The sequence below is a fragment of the Chiloscyllium plagiosum genome, chromosome 9 (assembly GCF_004010195.1).
Source record: "Chiloscyllium plagiosum isolate BGI_BamShark_2017 chromosome 9, ASM401019v2, whole genome shotgun sequence".
Taxonomy (NCBI): Eukaryota; Metazoa; Chordata; class Chondrichthyes; order Orectolobiformes; family Hemiscylliidae; genus Chiloscyllium; species Chiloscyllium plagiosum.
This window is the reverse complement of record NC_057718.1, coordinates 74,762,682-74,776,451: the sequence shown is the minus strand read 5'-3', so window position 1 is coordinate 74,776,451 and position 13,770 is coordinate 74,762,682. Positions and strand designations below refer to the sequence as shown.

Here is a 13,770-nt window from a genome sequence, read left to right as displayed (position 1 = left end):
CTGCCTTTATTCCTGATGAAGGGCTTTTGCCCGAAACGTCGATTTTGCCTGTCCTCGGATGCTGCCTGAATTGCTGTGCTCTTCCAGCACCACTGATCCAGAATCTGGTTTCCAGCATCTGCAGTCATTGTTTTTACCTCGCTGTACTGTAACAGCTTGGTTAGAGATGTAGCAAGTTCCAGAGCATAAGTCTTCAGAACTGTTGCTGGAATGTTGTCAGGGCCCATAGCCTTTGCAGTATCCAATGCTACAAACCATTTCTTGATATCAATTGGAGTGAATCAAATTGGTTGAATCAAATTAATCTGTGATACTGAGGACCACTGGACGAGACAGATCATCCACTTGGCACTTGTGACTGAAGGTTGTCTGAATGCTTCAGCCTTCTCTTTTGCACTGATATGTTGGGCTCTTCCATTCTTGAGGATGGAAATATTGGTGGAGCCACCTCCTTCAGGTAGTTTTTAATTGTCCATGACTGGATTTGGCAGGTCTGCAGAGCTTAGATCTAATCCATTGGTTGTGAGATTGCTTTAGCTCTGTCTGTCACTTGCTGCATATACTGTTTGACGCACAATTAGTCCTGTTCCCTCACTTCACAAGCCAACATCTAATCTTTAAATGTGGCTGCTGCTGTTATTGGCAGGCTTTCCTGCACTCTCCATTGAACCAGGGTTGGTCCCTGGCTGCATAGTAATTTTAGATTGAGGTATATGCCAGGCAATGAAGAGCCATTAACTATGAATGCCTTCCTTATAAGATTTGGCCTAATATTTTCAACTTGAGTAATCAGTACTCCTTTGGTACTTGGCAACATTTCAGACTCAACACTGAGCTCTACATTTGAAGGACCATAACCACAACTGCCATTTTATTTTTCGAGCAACTGTCTTTGGTAATGAAACATGGAAACACGAGTCCTATCTGTTGTTTTTTGCTTGTCATGTTGCAATATCCTTTTGCATTGAATAGTCATCTCTATTGTCACTTCTTCTATTCTATCTTTCAACCTATCACAAATTACCCTTTCGTTCTTTCCTCGTCTTCCTCACTACCCTGTCCTTGTATAAACTTAAAAACCTTCCATATCTCTAAATGTTTTTCTGTTCTAATGAATTGCTATTTATCTGAAACAATTAGTTTTGTTTATCCTGCTATATAGGTGCTGCTTAAATTGTTGAGTATTTTCAGCATTATCTATTATATACTTTTTTAACTTTATAAACTGCTATAAATAGATCTATTGCTATCTTTGCTGTTTCTGTTTTGAGTTGTTATTGTTTCTGTTCTTTCTTGGCATGTTTCAGGGTGGCACGGTGGCACAGTGGTTAGCACTGCTGCCTCACAGCGCCTGAGACCCGGGTTCAATTCCCGCCTCAGGCGACTGACTGTGTGGAGTTTGCCGTTCTCCCCGTGTCTGCGTGGGTTTCCTCCGGGTGCTCTGGTTTCCTCCCACAGTCCAAAAAGATGTGCAAGTCAGGTGAATTGGCCATGCTAAATTGCCCGTTGTGTTAGGTAAGGGGTAAATGTAGGGGTATGGGTGGGTTGCGCTTCGGCGGGTCGATGTGGACCTGTTGGGCCGAAGGGCCTGTTTCCACGCTGTAATGTAATCTAATCTAAATTTCCTGTATATTCTGAATATGTGAAACACTGATATTAACAAGAATAGGATTTGTCATTGAAATTTCAAACTGTGAATTTTAAAATATGATATGAGTATTAAATAATTTAACAGCATAAAATAAACCTTGATCTAGATTTTATGTTGATTGGTAGTTAAAAATGCAATTCATTTTGCTGAGTAGTATAATTCAATCTGTTAGCGATCTTTATATCATATTTATGTTTCTTAGTCATCTCTCTTTATATTTTATGGTAATCTACTATAAATTGTGCAAATTTTATTTTTTTAAATTATGGAATTATGCTACTTGAAGCTCAACTGTTTTGGACTGCATTCACAAGTCATTTTTATTTTTAATATATTTAGAGGAATAATTTTGAAGTGTAACAAATGATCTACTTTAAAAATGTAGTTTAGTATATTGCAAGGTTTGTATAGCTGTGTTTGAAGTGTCATGAGACTCAACTTGAATAAAATATTTTTTATGGTTTACTAAGCTATAAAATAGGTGCAGAGTGTACTTTGAATTCTATTAACGTAAGTAGGTTTTTAAAAACTAATGTTAAATTTGTGTGTTATGGGTCTCATGGTTTATTAAGTATGATTTTGTAATTTTATGAACAATGTAAAATACAATACTTATCAGCTATTTTCTATACAGTAAATGTAATGAATATTTAAATAAATCTAGGAAGTTTGAAGGGGTGATATTGCTCAAGGTTATGTATAGCAGAATGACATAAAACATACAACAATGCAATGTTATTTTGAAGTACGATTAATTGCCGCAGGCTATCAAAAGTTTCTAATATTGCATTGTTAATTTTAACTTATTATTTCTAAAACAAAATTTATAGTTGTAACTTCAAACATGGCTGTATTTATAGAGAATCATAACCCTACAGTGCGAAAGCTGGCCTTTTGGGCCACTGAATCTGCACCACCCTTGAAGCGCATCCGACCTAGACTCTACCCTCTCCCTGTAACCCTGCATTTCCTATGGCTAGTCCACCTAATCTACATATCCCTGAACGCAGTGGGCAAATTAATATGGCCAATCCACCTAACCTGCACAGCTTTTTACTATGGTAGGAAACCAGAGCACCCGGAGAAAACCCAGGCACACAAGGAGAGAGGGTAAACTGAACACAGACAGTCACCTAAAGGTGGAATCGGGTCCTTGATGTTGTGAGGCAATAGTGCTAACTATGGAGCCACCATGTCGCCAACAAAGAGACAACAATTATTTAGCTGAGTAATCATGTTTCACGATAGTATCAGAAGCTGTGATTGCTTAGCTTAAATGTCTAATTTAACATAATTTCTTCTGTCTTATCAATAGGGCAAAAGTTGAATGAAGATGTGCTTGCATGGTACTTAAAAACATCAAAGTTAGCATTGGCTTTAGCTGTAATAAGTGATACCCCTCCAGAGAAGAGCAGTAGAGAATATGCAGAGCACTTGGCCAAAACTTTGAGTGTGAAGGAGGTAGACTGGAAGGTAAAAGCTGAGACTTGGAAAGCTGAAGTGTTACATCTACGCCAAGAATTGTTTCTGAGTCGAATGAAGTCTATAGCAGGAACAAGCAATGGTGAGCATATCATGGTGTTCTATGTATTTAGTAACATAGTTAATTTCATTCAATTTGATGCTGCCATGTTGTCTGACACTTGGTGACCTGTATGATAAGGAGGCAATACTTTTCCATTTTTGAGGCATTTTTGGAGGCTATGTTTAATGATCTTGTCACTGGACTGGTGATCCAAAGACCTAGGTAATGCTCAGGGGCCTTGGGTTTGAATCCCACGGTCTTACCTGTCTGGCCCACATGTGATTGCAGAGCCACAACAATCAGGTTGATTCTCAACTGCTCTCTGAAATGGCCCATTATGTCACTCAGTTGTATCAATGCTTCATAAAAATGAATGTAGGTGGCCCACCTAGCGTTGACCTTGGCACTGAAAACAACAGTGGCAAACTCCGAACGCGTAACATTAGATTAGTCAAGCACCAGCTTAATATTCTTATTCTCCAAATCGTATGTAACAATGTCCCAAACATGACTATCACCATGAATAAGCCCTGTGTTACGAAGTCAAAAGCGTGTATGGTCACTTTAAGATAGAAAATGCTTTTTTGAATTTAAAGTACAGCCACAGCTGCCAGCTAAAGGTCAGGCTGTTCCAAATGTAACAATTGGCTGTTAAATGGATACTTGAGTTTTGGCTTTTGTTTTGACAACAGTTTTAATTTAACCAATTAGTTTAAATTATGCCTAAGATAGCGGAAGCCAGTGGTATTTGAATGTTATTGTTTTGACACCTGGAAAGCAATCAAATTATAAGAATTTAATGTGCCAATGCAGGGTGTATAAACCTGGTGTTTTGAAAATTAGTGGGAGAGCAATTGTACAAATATTTCCAAGTCAGGATGATGAGTGGTTTAGTGAAGAAATTGAAGGTGACAGCACTCCAATATATCTGCTGGCCTTTTCCTTCAAAATGGTCGTGGTCATCAGTTTAGAAAATGCTGGCGAAGAAGTGTCAGTGATTTTGTGCACTGTGCATCAGTTGTTCCTAAGTGTCGGTGGAGGAAGGATTGAGTATTCATAGATGTGGTTACAATCAAGTGAGCTATTTTGTCCTTGATGACAACAAGCTTCTTGAATGTTATTGGAGCTGCACTCATTCTGGCAAGTATTCAGCATACCATCACACTTTTTTTCACTCTGACTTTTTAAAATTTATTCACAGGATGAGGACATCACTGCCTAGGCTGGCATTTATTGCTCATCCCAGAGGGCAGAAGTGTCTGGAGTCACATGTAGTCCAGACAATAAGGGTGACAGTTTCCTTCCCTAAAAACGACATTCGTGAACCAGATGGCTTTTTCTAACTAAGATTTTATGGTCATTGTTAGACTTTCAATTCCAGACTTTTTAAAATTCATGGCAGAATTTGAACTCAGCTTCTGAGAACATTATCGGTTCAATGTTTAATCAAAGGATTAACAGGCTATTGCCTCCCCATAAAATGCAAACAGTCTGCAGAGGTCTACAGAAAGGTTAAGTGAAACGGCAAAAACTTAGTAAATGGAATATAATGTGGAGAAATATGAGATTATGTACTTTGGCAGAAAAGACAATGGAGCTGAATATTATATACATGGAGAAAGACGACCAAAAAAACAGAGAGATTAGAAGTCCCTGTGCATGAATCACAGAGTGAACAGAGAACATTATGTGCAGTACAGGCCCTGCGGTCTTCGATGTTGTGCCGACCTGTGAAACCAATCTGATGCCCATCTAACCTACACTATTCCATTATCATCCATATGTTTATTTAATGACCATTTAAATGCCTTTAAAGTTGGCTAGTATACTACTGTTGCAGGCAGGACATTCCATATCCTTACTACTCTGAGTAAAGAACCTACCTCTGACATCTGTCCTATATCTATTGCCTCTCAGTTTAAAGCTATGTCCCCTCGTGCTAGCCAGCACCATCCAAGAAAAAAGGCTCTCACTGACCACCCTGTCTAACCCTCTGATGAAGCTGAATGTCTCTATTAACTCATTTATCAACCTTCTCTCTCACGAAAACAGGCTGAAGTCCCTCAGCCTTTCCTCATAAGACCTTCCTTCCATATCAGGTAACATTCTGATAAATTTCCTATGCACCCTATTCAATGCTTCCACATCCTTCCTATAATGCAGTGACAGAACTACATGCAATATTCCAAGTGCGGCCACACCAGAGTTTCATACAGCTGCGGCATGACCTCATGGCTCTGAAACTCAATCCCTCTATCAATACAAGCCAACACACTGTATGCCTTCTTAATAACCCCATCCACCTGGGTGGCAACTTTCAGGGATCCATGCACATGGACACTGAGATCACTCCACTCATCTACACTGCAAGAATCTTATCATTAGCCCAGTACTCTGTATTCTTGTTACTCCTTCCAAAGTGAATCACCTCACACTTTTCCATATTAAACACAGTTTGCCACCTTTCAGCCCAGCTCTGCAGCTTATCTATGTCCTCCTGAAACCTGCAACATCCTTCTACACTGTCCAAAACTCCACCGACTTTAGTGTCAGTTGCAAATTTACTAACTCATCCTTGTACGCCCTCATCCAGTCATTTATAAAAATTACAAACAACAGTGGGCCCAAAACCTACCCCTAGCAATACACAACTAGTAACTGAACTCCAGGATTAATATTTCTCATTAACAATCACCCTTGGTCTTCTTACAGTTAACCAATTTCTGATCCAAACCGCTAAATTACCCTCAATCCTATGCCTCTGTATTTTCTGCAATAGCCTACCATGGGGAACCTTCTCAAACGCTTTACTGAAATCCATATACACCATATTAACCGCTTTACCCTCATCCACCTGTTTGGTCACCTTCTCAAAGAACTCAGTAAGGTTTGTTAGGCACAACCTACCCTTCACAAAATCGTGTTGACTGTCCCTAATCAAATTATTCCTTTCTAGATTATTATAAATACTATCTATCTTTTCCAACATTTTACCCACAACGGAAGTAAGGTTCACTAGTGTATAATTACTAGGGTTGTCTCCACTCCCCTTCTTGGACAAGGGGGCAACATCTGCTATCGTCCAGTCTTTTGCCATTATTCCTGTAGACAATGACGATATAAAGATCAAAGCCAAAGGATCTACCATCTCCTCCCTAGCTTCCCAGAGAATCCTAGGATAAATGCCATCCAAGCCAGGGGACTTAGCATTTCTGGAAGTTTAAAAATAGATAACACCTTCTTGTGAACCTCAATCCTATCTAGTCTAATAGCCTATATGTCAGTATTCTCCTTGACAACATTGTCTTTTTCCTATGTGAGAACTGACGAAAAATGTTCATTTAACGCCTCTCCTATCTCTTCGGACTTCACGCACAACTTCCCACTACTGTCCTTGACAGAACCTACTCTTACTCTAGTAATTCTTTTATTCCTGACATACCAATAGAAAGTTTTAGGGTTTTCCTTGATCCTACCTGCCAAAGACGTCTCATGTCTCCTCCTGGTTCTTCTTCGCTCTCTTTGTGTCCTTCGTGGCTAACTTGTAACACTCAAGCACCCTAACTGTGCCTTTACGGCTCCTCTTTACATAAGCCTCCTTCTTCCTCTTATCAAGAGATTCAACTTCTTTAGTAAACCATGGTTTACTCGCTCGACCACTTCCTCCCTGCCTGACAGGTGTATACTTATCAAGGACACGCTGTAGGTGTTTCTTGAACAAGCTCCACATTTCAATTGTCCCCATCCCCTGCAGTTTCCTTCCCCATCCTATGCATTCTAAATCTTGTCTAATCACATCATAATTGCCTTTCCCCCAGCCATAACTCTTACTCTGCGGTATATACCTATCCCTTTCCATCAGCAAAGTAAACATAACCGAATTGTGGTCACTATCACCAAAGTGCTCACCTACCTCCAAATCTAACATCTGGCCCGGTTCATTACCCAGTACCAAATCCATTGTGACCTTGCCTCTTGTTGACCTATCTACATACTGTGTCAGAAAACCCTCACACACACATTAGACATAAACCAACCCATCTAAGTGTTTCCAGTCAATATATGGAAATTTAAGTCCCCCATAACAACTACCCTGTTACTCTCGCTCCTAACCAGAATCAGCTTTGCAATCCTTTCTTCTACATCGCTGGAACTTTTCGGAGGCCTATAGAAAGCTCCCAACAGGGTGACTTTTCCTTTCCTGTTTCTAACCTCAGCCCAAACTACCTCAGTAGACGGGTCTTCATCAAACATCCTTTCTGTCACTGTAATACTATCCTTGACTAACAATGCCACAAGTCTCCCTCTTTTATTACCTTCCCTGTTCTTAGTGAAACATCTAAATCCTGGAGCCTGTACCAATCATTCCTGTGCCTGCTTTATCCATGTCTCTGAAATGGCCACAACATTGAAGAACCAGGTACCAACGCATGCTGCAAGTTCACACACTTTATTCTGGATGCTCCTGGCATTGAAGTAGACTCACTTCAAACCTTACAAATTGGAACTGGGTGCTTGCAGACATGGCAGACTAAATATTTCAGTGGCTGTGTGAATCACAAATTGCAGGCGTGACCTTGGAATTGTCTAATCCTCTCCCTGTCCTTGGACCAGGCTGTTTTTCTTTTAATTAATAGAACATTGTTAACAGCTTCGCTTATCTACTTTTGACTTATGTGAACAGTACTAGATGTAGTAACAATAAATTATGTGGTGCTTGGGAAATGTGTACTAGTCACACACACAAGGGTTATAAAGTATACTGCCTTTAACCTATAGACAGTGATCTGTTGGGAGTCCACCATATATATATATTCTTCGCCTTGCTAGCATGTGGCACGGAGAACAAATCAGAGATAACAACTCTGTTTATTCTAGCTCTAAGCTTCCACACTACCTCTTTGAGCATCTAAATTCAGCAGGAAATAGGAAAGGCAAATGAAATGGTGGTCTTTATTTCAAAGGGAATGGAGTATAAAAGTAGAGAGATTTCATTGAAACTATACAAGGCTGTAGTCAGACCATAACTGGAACACTGTGGTGTGCTTTGGGCCTCTTATCTAAGGAAAGGGGCAGTTATAATATGGCTTTTGGGGCAGTGCAGGTGAGGTTCACTAGACTGACAGCGGATATGAGGAGACTGTCTTATGAGGAGAACAAGTTAAATAAATATGGCCTATACTTATTGGAATATTGAGGTGCAACCTTACTGAAACATACAACATCCTTAGAGGACTTGACAGAGTAGATGCAGAAAGGATTTTTCCCCTTGTGGGAGAGTCTAGGATGAAAGGACATAATCTCAGAATAAGGGTCACACATTTAAAACAGAGATTAGGAGGAATTTCTTCTCTCAGAGGGTAGTGACTCTATGGAATTCTTTACCACAGAGGATTGTGGAGGCTTGGTCATTAAGTATATTAAGGTTGAAATAGACAAACTTATGGTTATAGAGATTGGCAGAAAAGTGGCATTAAGGAATTAGATGAGCCATCATTATATCAAATGGTGGAGCAAACCCAATGGGCTGAATGGCCTAGTTCTTCTCCTGTCTCTTTTGGTCATCAAACCAGTGTACATTCTCGGCCCTTGCTGCATCCTGTACTTCCTTTAGTATTCAACATGGGGGAGCTTTGATTAATCAGCCAAGCAGGGCTGGGGTGGTAACATGGTAAATCAGCAAATTTCCTTGCCCACATTTGACTTGATGCCATCAGACCTCACAAGGTCTGGAGTAAACACAGAGGACTCCCAGAGCACGTCCCTAATATTGGTCCTTACACCAGTGTGCTGTAACTTTCCTGTTGGCGGTACAGGTGTTACAACACAGAGGTCAAACTTCTCTGTTAATTAAAACCAAAACCCAGAAAAGCTTGCCTCACCTTGTAATCTGTTAAAATGTAAGTGAGTGATAGGAAACTCCTAAATTCCACTAAGTGAAATAACTTATTTAAACTCTAATAGTGAACATTAAACAAATACTATTCACAAATCCAAGCTCATCCTTTCTTAGCTATGTACTATCTCATGCTAACTCTATAAAAATAATATACTGTTCCAATAATACATTTATTAAACATTACAATAACTTAATCTCAAGATCACACAGTCGCTGTCTTCTTCGGTGTTTTCACTGTTCCTGCTGATGATCTCCCTGGGTTGTTGTCTTTCTTTTTATTAACTGTGAGTACGTTTCACAATAAAAAGTATGTTTGATCGAGTGTTTTCTCATTTCTTTGAGAGCAAAATGTTAGACGAGCAGTTAGCTCTCTGGCTCTACAGCACTTGCACACTCCAACTTCACCTGCTCCGAATGTGCAGCACTCCAGTTTCTCCGCACCAATGCCTGGTTCACCATCAAGCCTGCTGACAAAGGTGGTAGTCAGGAGAACAGACCTCTATGTCGCACAGACTGAACACCAACTCTCCAATACCACGTCCTACCTCCCCCTTGCCCACGACCGCATGTGGGCCATCAGGCTAAAAGCACTCACACTGTCCGTGCCCTCATTGCCTCCAGTGATCTCCACTCCACTGCCTTCAAACTCATAGTCTCCTAGTCCTGCACTGCCTGATTCTACCTGCTCCCCAAAATCCACAAGCCCAGCTACCTTGATTGACCCATCATCTCAGCATGCTCCTGCCTCATCGAACGCATCTCGTCCTACCTTGACTCCATCTTCTCCTCCTTGGTTCAGGCCCTTCCCACCTACATCCACCATGCCCTCCATCTCTTCAGTAACTTCTAGTTCCCCAGTCCGTAGCGCTTTATCTTCACTATGGACATACAGTCCTGGTACACGCCCATACCCCAAAAGGATGGCCTCCAGACCCTCTGCTTCTTCCTCTCCAACAGACCCATCCAGTTCCCTTTCACCAATAGCCTCCTCCGTCTCGTTGAACTGGTCCTCACTCTCAACAGCGTTTCCTTCAACTCCACCCATTTCCTCCAAACCCAGAGGCTGGCCATGGGCACCTGGATGGGCCCCAGCTACGCCTGCCTCTTTGTCGAACAGTTTGTCTTCCGTAGCTACACCAGCACTGTGCCCCAACTCTATCGCCATTACATCAATGACTGCATTGGTGCAGCGTCCTGCGCCCAGGCTTAACTGGAGCAGTTCATCAACTTCGCCCACAACTTGCACCCCATCCTTAAATTTGCTTGGTCCATCTTGGACGCCCTTTTTTGACCTCTCCATTTCTATCTCCGGTGACAGTCTCCAAATGGACGTTTACTACAAACCCACAGACTCCCATAACCACCTGGACTACAGCTCCTCCCATCCAGTATTCTGCAAGAACTCCATTCCGTTCTCCCAATTCCTTTGCCTTTGCCACATCTGCTTGGATGAGGAGATACTCCACTCCCAAGCATGCCAGATGACCACCAATTTCGAACAATATACTTTTCCTCCATCTGTCATCCATACAGCCTTCCACCACGTTACCTCCATTCCCTGTCCCACTGCTCTAAAGCCCCCCACAACACAATAAAGACAGTGCGCCCTTGTCCTCACCACCATCCCACCAGTCTCCGCATCCAACGCATCATCCTTAAACACTTCTGCCAACTCCAACTAGACCCCATCATCAAGAATGGAGAAAGTGAGGACTGCAGATGCTGGAGATCAGATCTTAAAAATGTGTTGCTGGAAAAGCGCAGCAGGTCAGGCAGCATCAAAGGAGAAGGAGAATCGACGTTTCGGGCATAAGTCCTTCAGGGCTTATGCCCGAAACGTCAATTCTCCTTCTCCTTTGATGCTGCCTGACCTGCGCTTTTCCAGCAACACATTTTTAAGCCCATCATCAAGAATGTCTTCCCCTCCCCACCCCATTATGCCTTCTGCAAGGACCATTCCCTTCTGCAGTCCTTGGTTTGTGCCACTCTCCCCACCAACCCTCATTCCCCCAAACCCCCGGGTACGTTTCCCTGCAACTGGAAAAGATGCAAAACCTGCTGGTACTCCACCCCCACCTCCCCACTTCCATCCAGGGCCCTAAACAGTCCTCCCAGGTGAGACAGAGGTTCACCTGCCTCTCTTCCAACCTAGTTTACTGCATCTGTTGCTCCTGATGTTGTCTTCTCTACATCACAGAGACCAAATGTAAACTCGGGGAACATTTCGCTGAGCATCTCAACCAGGCCCGCAGGGGCTGATCGGACCTCCTAGTCACCCGCCCATTTTAATTCCCCTTCCCACTCCCTTTTTGACATTACCATCCTTGACCTCCTCCATTGCCACAGAGACCAAATGTAAACTCGGGGAACATTTCGCTGAGCATCTCAACCAGGCCCGCAGGGGCTGATCGGACCTCCTAGTCACCGCCCATTTTAATTCCCCTTCCCACTCCCTTTTTGATATTACCATCCTTGACCTCCTCCATTGCCACAATGAACCAAACCGCAAATTGGAGGAACAACACCCCATCTTCCGCCTGGGTAGCCTACAATCCAGAGGACTCAACATTGAGTTCTCTAATTTCAAATAACCTCCCTTCCCAGCCCTTCCCCCTTCTTTCCACTCCTCCCTGCCACCAACTGGATTCATTCCTCCCATTGACCAACCAGGTTGTACCCTCTACCTGTCTTGACCTATGAGGAGAAAGTGAGGTCTGCAGATGCTGGAGATCAGAGCTGAAAATGTGTTGCTGGAAAAGCGCAGCAGGTCAGACAGCATCCAGGGAACAGGAGAATCGACGTTTCGGGCATAAGATTCCTGAAGAAGGGCTTATGCCCGAAACATCGATTCTCCTGTTCCCTGGATGCTGCCTGACCTCCTGTCTTGACCTATCCCCACATCACCACCCTGCCCCTGCCTCCACCTGTATCTGCAGCTCCCCCTACACCTATTCCCGGTCCAGAAGAAGGGTTACACCCAAAACGTAGACTTCTCTACCTCCTGATACTGCTTGGTTTGCTGTGTTCGTCCAGCATCCTGCCTACTTTGGATTCTAGCATCTGCATTTTCTTTGTCTCTAATCAGTATGTGCAGTAGCATAAACCATATCTCAAAGCAAATTTGTATTTATTGACATGTTCCTTTTCAAATTTAACTTGGGACTTGGAAAATTTGACATATTATATTGATGGCAAAAAACCATACATAACAACCTCTTCAAATGTTTGACTATTGTTTTTCAGGAGCTGACTCTGCTTTTTGCCCAGAATTTCCAACTCGAGGTGCTCTGGAATCTAGGAATGAATCCACTCATCTGGAAGATTCAGGTTGTGATATATCTAATGGACAAGAGTCAGATACTCAGGATCTATTAGCTAATCATAGCCTGGGATACCATGATTCTTATTCACTAACGAGTGAAAAATCTAAGGTATTAGTCAGTTCCGCATTGTTGCATCCCGAATCAAATTCTACCCGTAGAGACAAATTAGAAGAGGAGGAGAAAATGCTCAATTTTCAAACCGAGTTTTTACAGAGTTTAATAAGAATTAGAAAAGTTGCAATGGTCAGAATGCCATCAACGGAAGCATTGATTCTAGACAGTGACCATTCAGTAGTGACAGATTCAGTCTCGCTTCTTGCTAAGAATTTGTTAGCTTTCTGTGTGGAATCTAGATCTCTTCTCCCAGATTCTTTACTGATGGAAACAACATGGACTCTTGTGCACTTACTGCACGATGGAAAATTGCCAAAGATAATTCTTGTGCAATGCATTAAGATAGTAGAGGAACTTGTGAAGGATTTGGTGAAAGTCATTTTGGATAACACAAAAGTAAATAGGGTAAGTACATTTTGTGCAGTGTGTTACTCTTATATCTGCATTTATTCAACAAATAACTGCAGCTTAACTATTGTATATGGATTTTCTCATCATTGTTTAAGAACTAGTGGAGCAGCCTATATCCAGAGACATAAATTTCACTATAAAGATTTTTGTATACCTTTAAGTGGTGCTATTTTGATTAGTCTTTTTGAGATGGATTTGTGATCCATCAAATACAAAAACTGAAACCGTAAGACCTGTAGGTATTGAATATTAGAACTGTTGCTGCACAGTTCTTCTGTCTGATGTTATGTGGGATTTATGACCCATTTACTTAAACAGTGTCATTGTTTCCATTAAAGTAGTAGACACAGATTTCAGATGAATGTAATTTTATGACTTAAATTATTTTCATGTGGTTGGTTTAAGATCTTACTGTCCACTAGAAGAAAATCAGAATCTCTGCTCATTCATTTGTGAGTGATGATAAAACTGCAGATGCTGTATTCCAAGAAAGACAGGCAGGAGCTGGAAGAATACAGTGAGCCAGACAGTATCAGGAGGTGGAGAAGTCAATGTTTCGGATGTAACCCTTCTTCAGGACTGGGGTGAGTGTAGGGGGGATTTCAGATAACTTCCCAGCCCTTCCCATCCCTTTCACTCCTCCCTGCCACCACTGGATTCATTCCTCCCATTGACCAACCAGGTCATACCCTCTACCTATCTTCACCTATTCTCACTTCACTAACCTGCCCCACCACATCCTTTATCTGCAACTCCCCCCGCACCCACCTCCAGTCCTTAGAAGGGTTAAACCCGAAACCTCAACTTCTCAGCCCTTTGATGTTGCTGGCTTGCTGTGTTCTTCCAG

At 42.0% G+C, this 13,770-nt stretch overlaps 1 protein-coding gene across 1 annotated transcript; it reads left to right on the top strand.

Annotated features, from left to right (window-relative positions):
• Positions 1-426: 426 nt before the first annotated feature.
• LOC122553258 (meiosis-specific protein MEI4-like) lies at positions 427-13,255 on the top strand. The gene is made up of 3 exons (XM_043696842.1): positions 427-457; positions 2,967-3,215; positions 12,319-13,255. Exons 1-3 carry the CDS (start codon positions 427-429, stop codon positions 13,122-13,124), a joined length of 1,086 nt encoding a protein of 361 aa, XP_043552777.1. The 3' UTR covers positions 13,125-13,255.
• The last annotated feature ends 515 nt before the right edge of the window (positions 13,256-13,770 follow it).

What these genes read in the sequence shown, in the direction of transcription:
- LOC122553258 (XM_043696842.1), top strand. Translation starts at nt 427, where the DNA reads ATGGAAATATTGGTGGAGCCACCTCCTTCAG. An exon ending in GGTGGAGCCACCTCCTTCAG is followed by an intron (nt 458 to 2,966) that starts GTAGTTTTTAAT and finishes TCTTATCAATAG; the next exon opens with GGCAAAAGTTGAATGAAGAT. An exon ending in TATAGCAGGAACAAGCAATG is followed by an intron (nt 3,216 to 12,318) that starts GTGAGCATATCA and finishes ATTGTTTTTCAG; the next exon opens with GAGCTGACTCTGCTTTTTGC.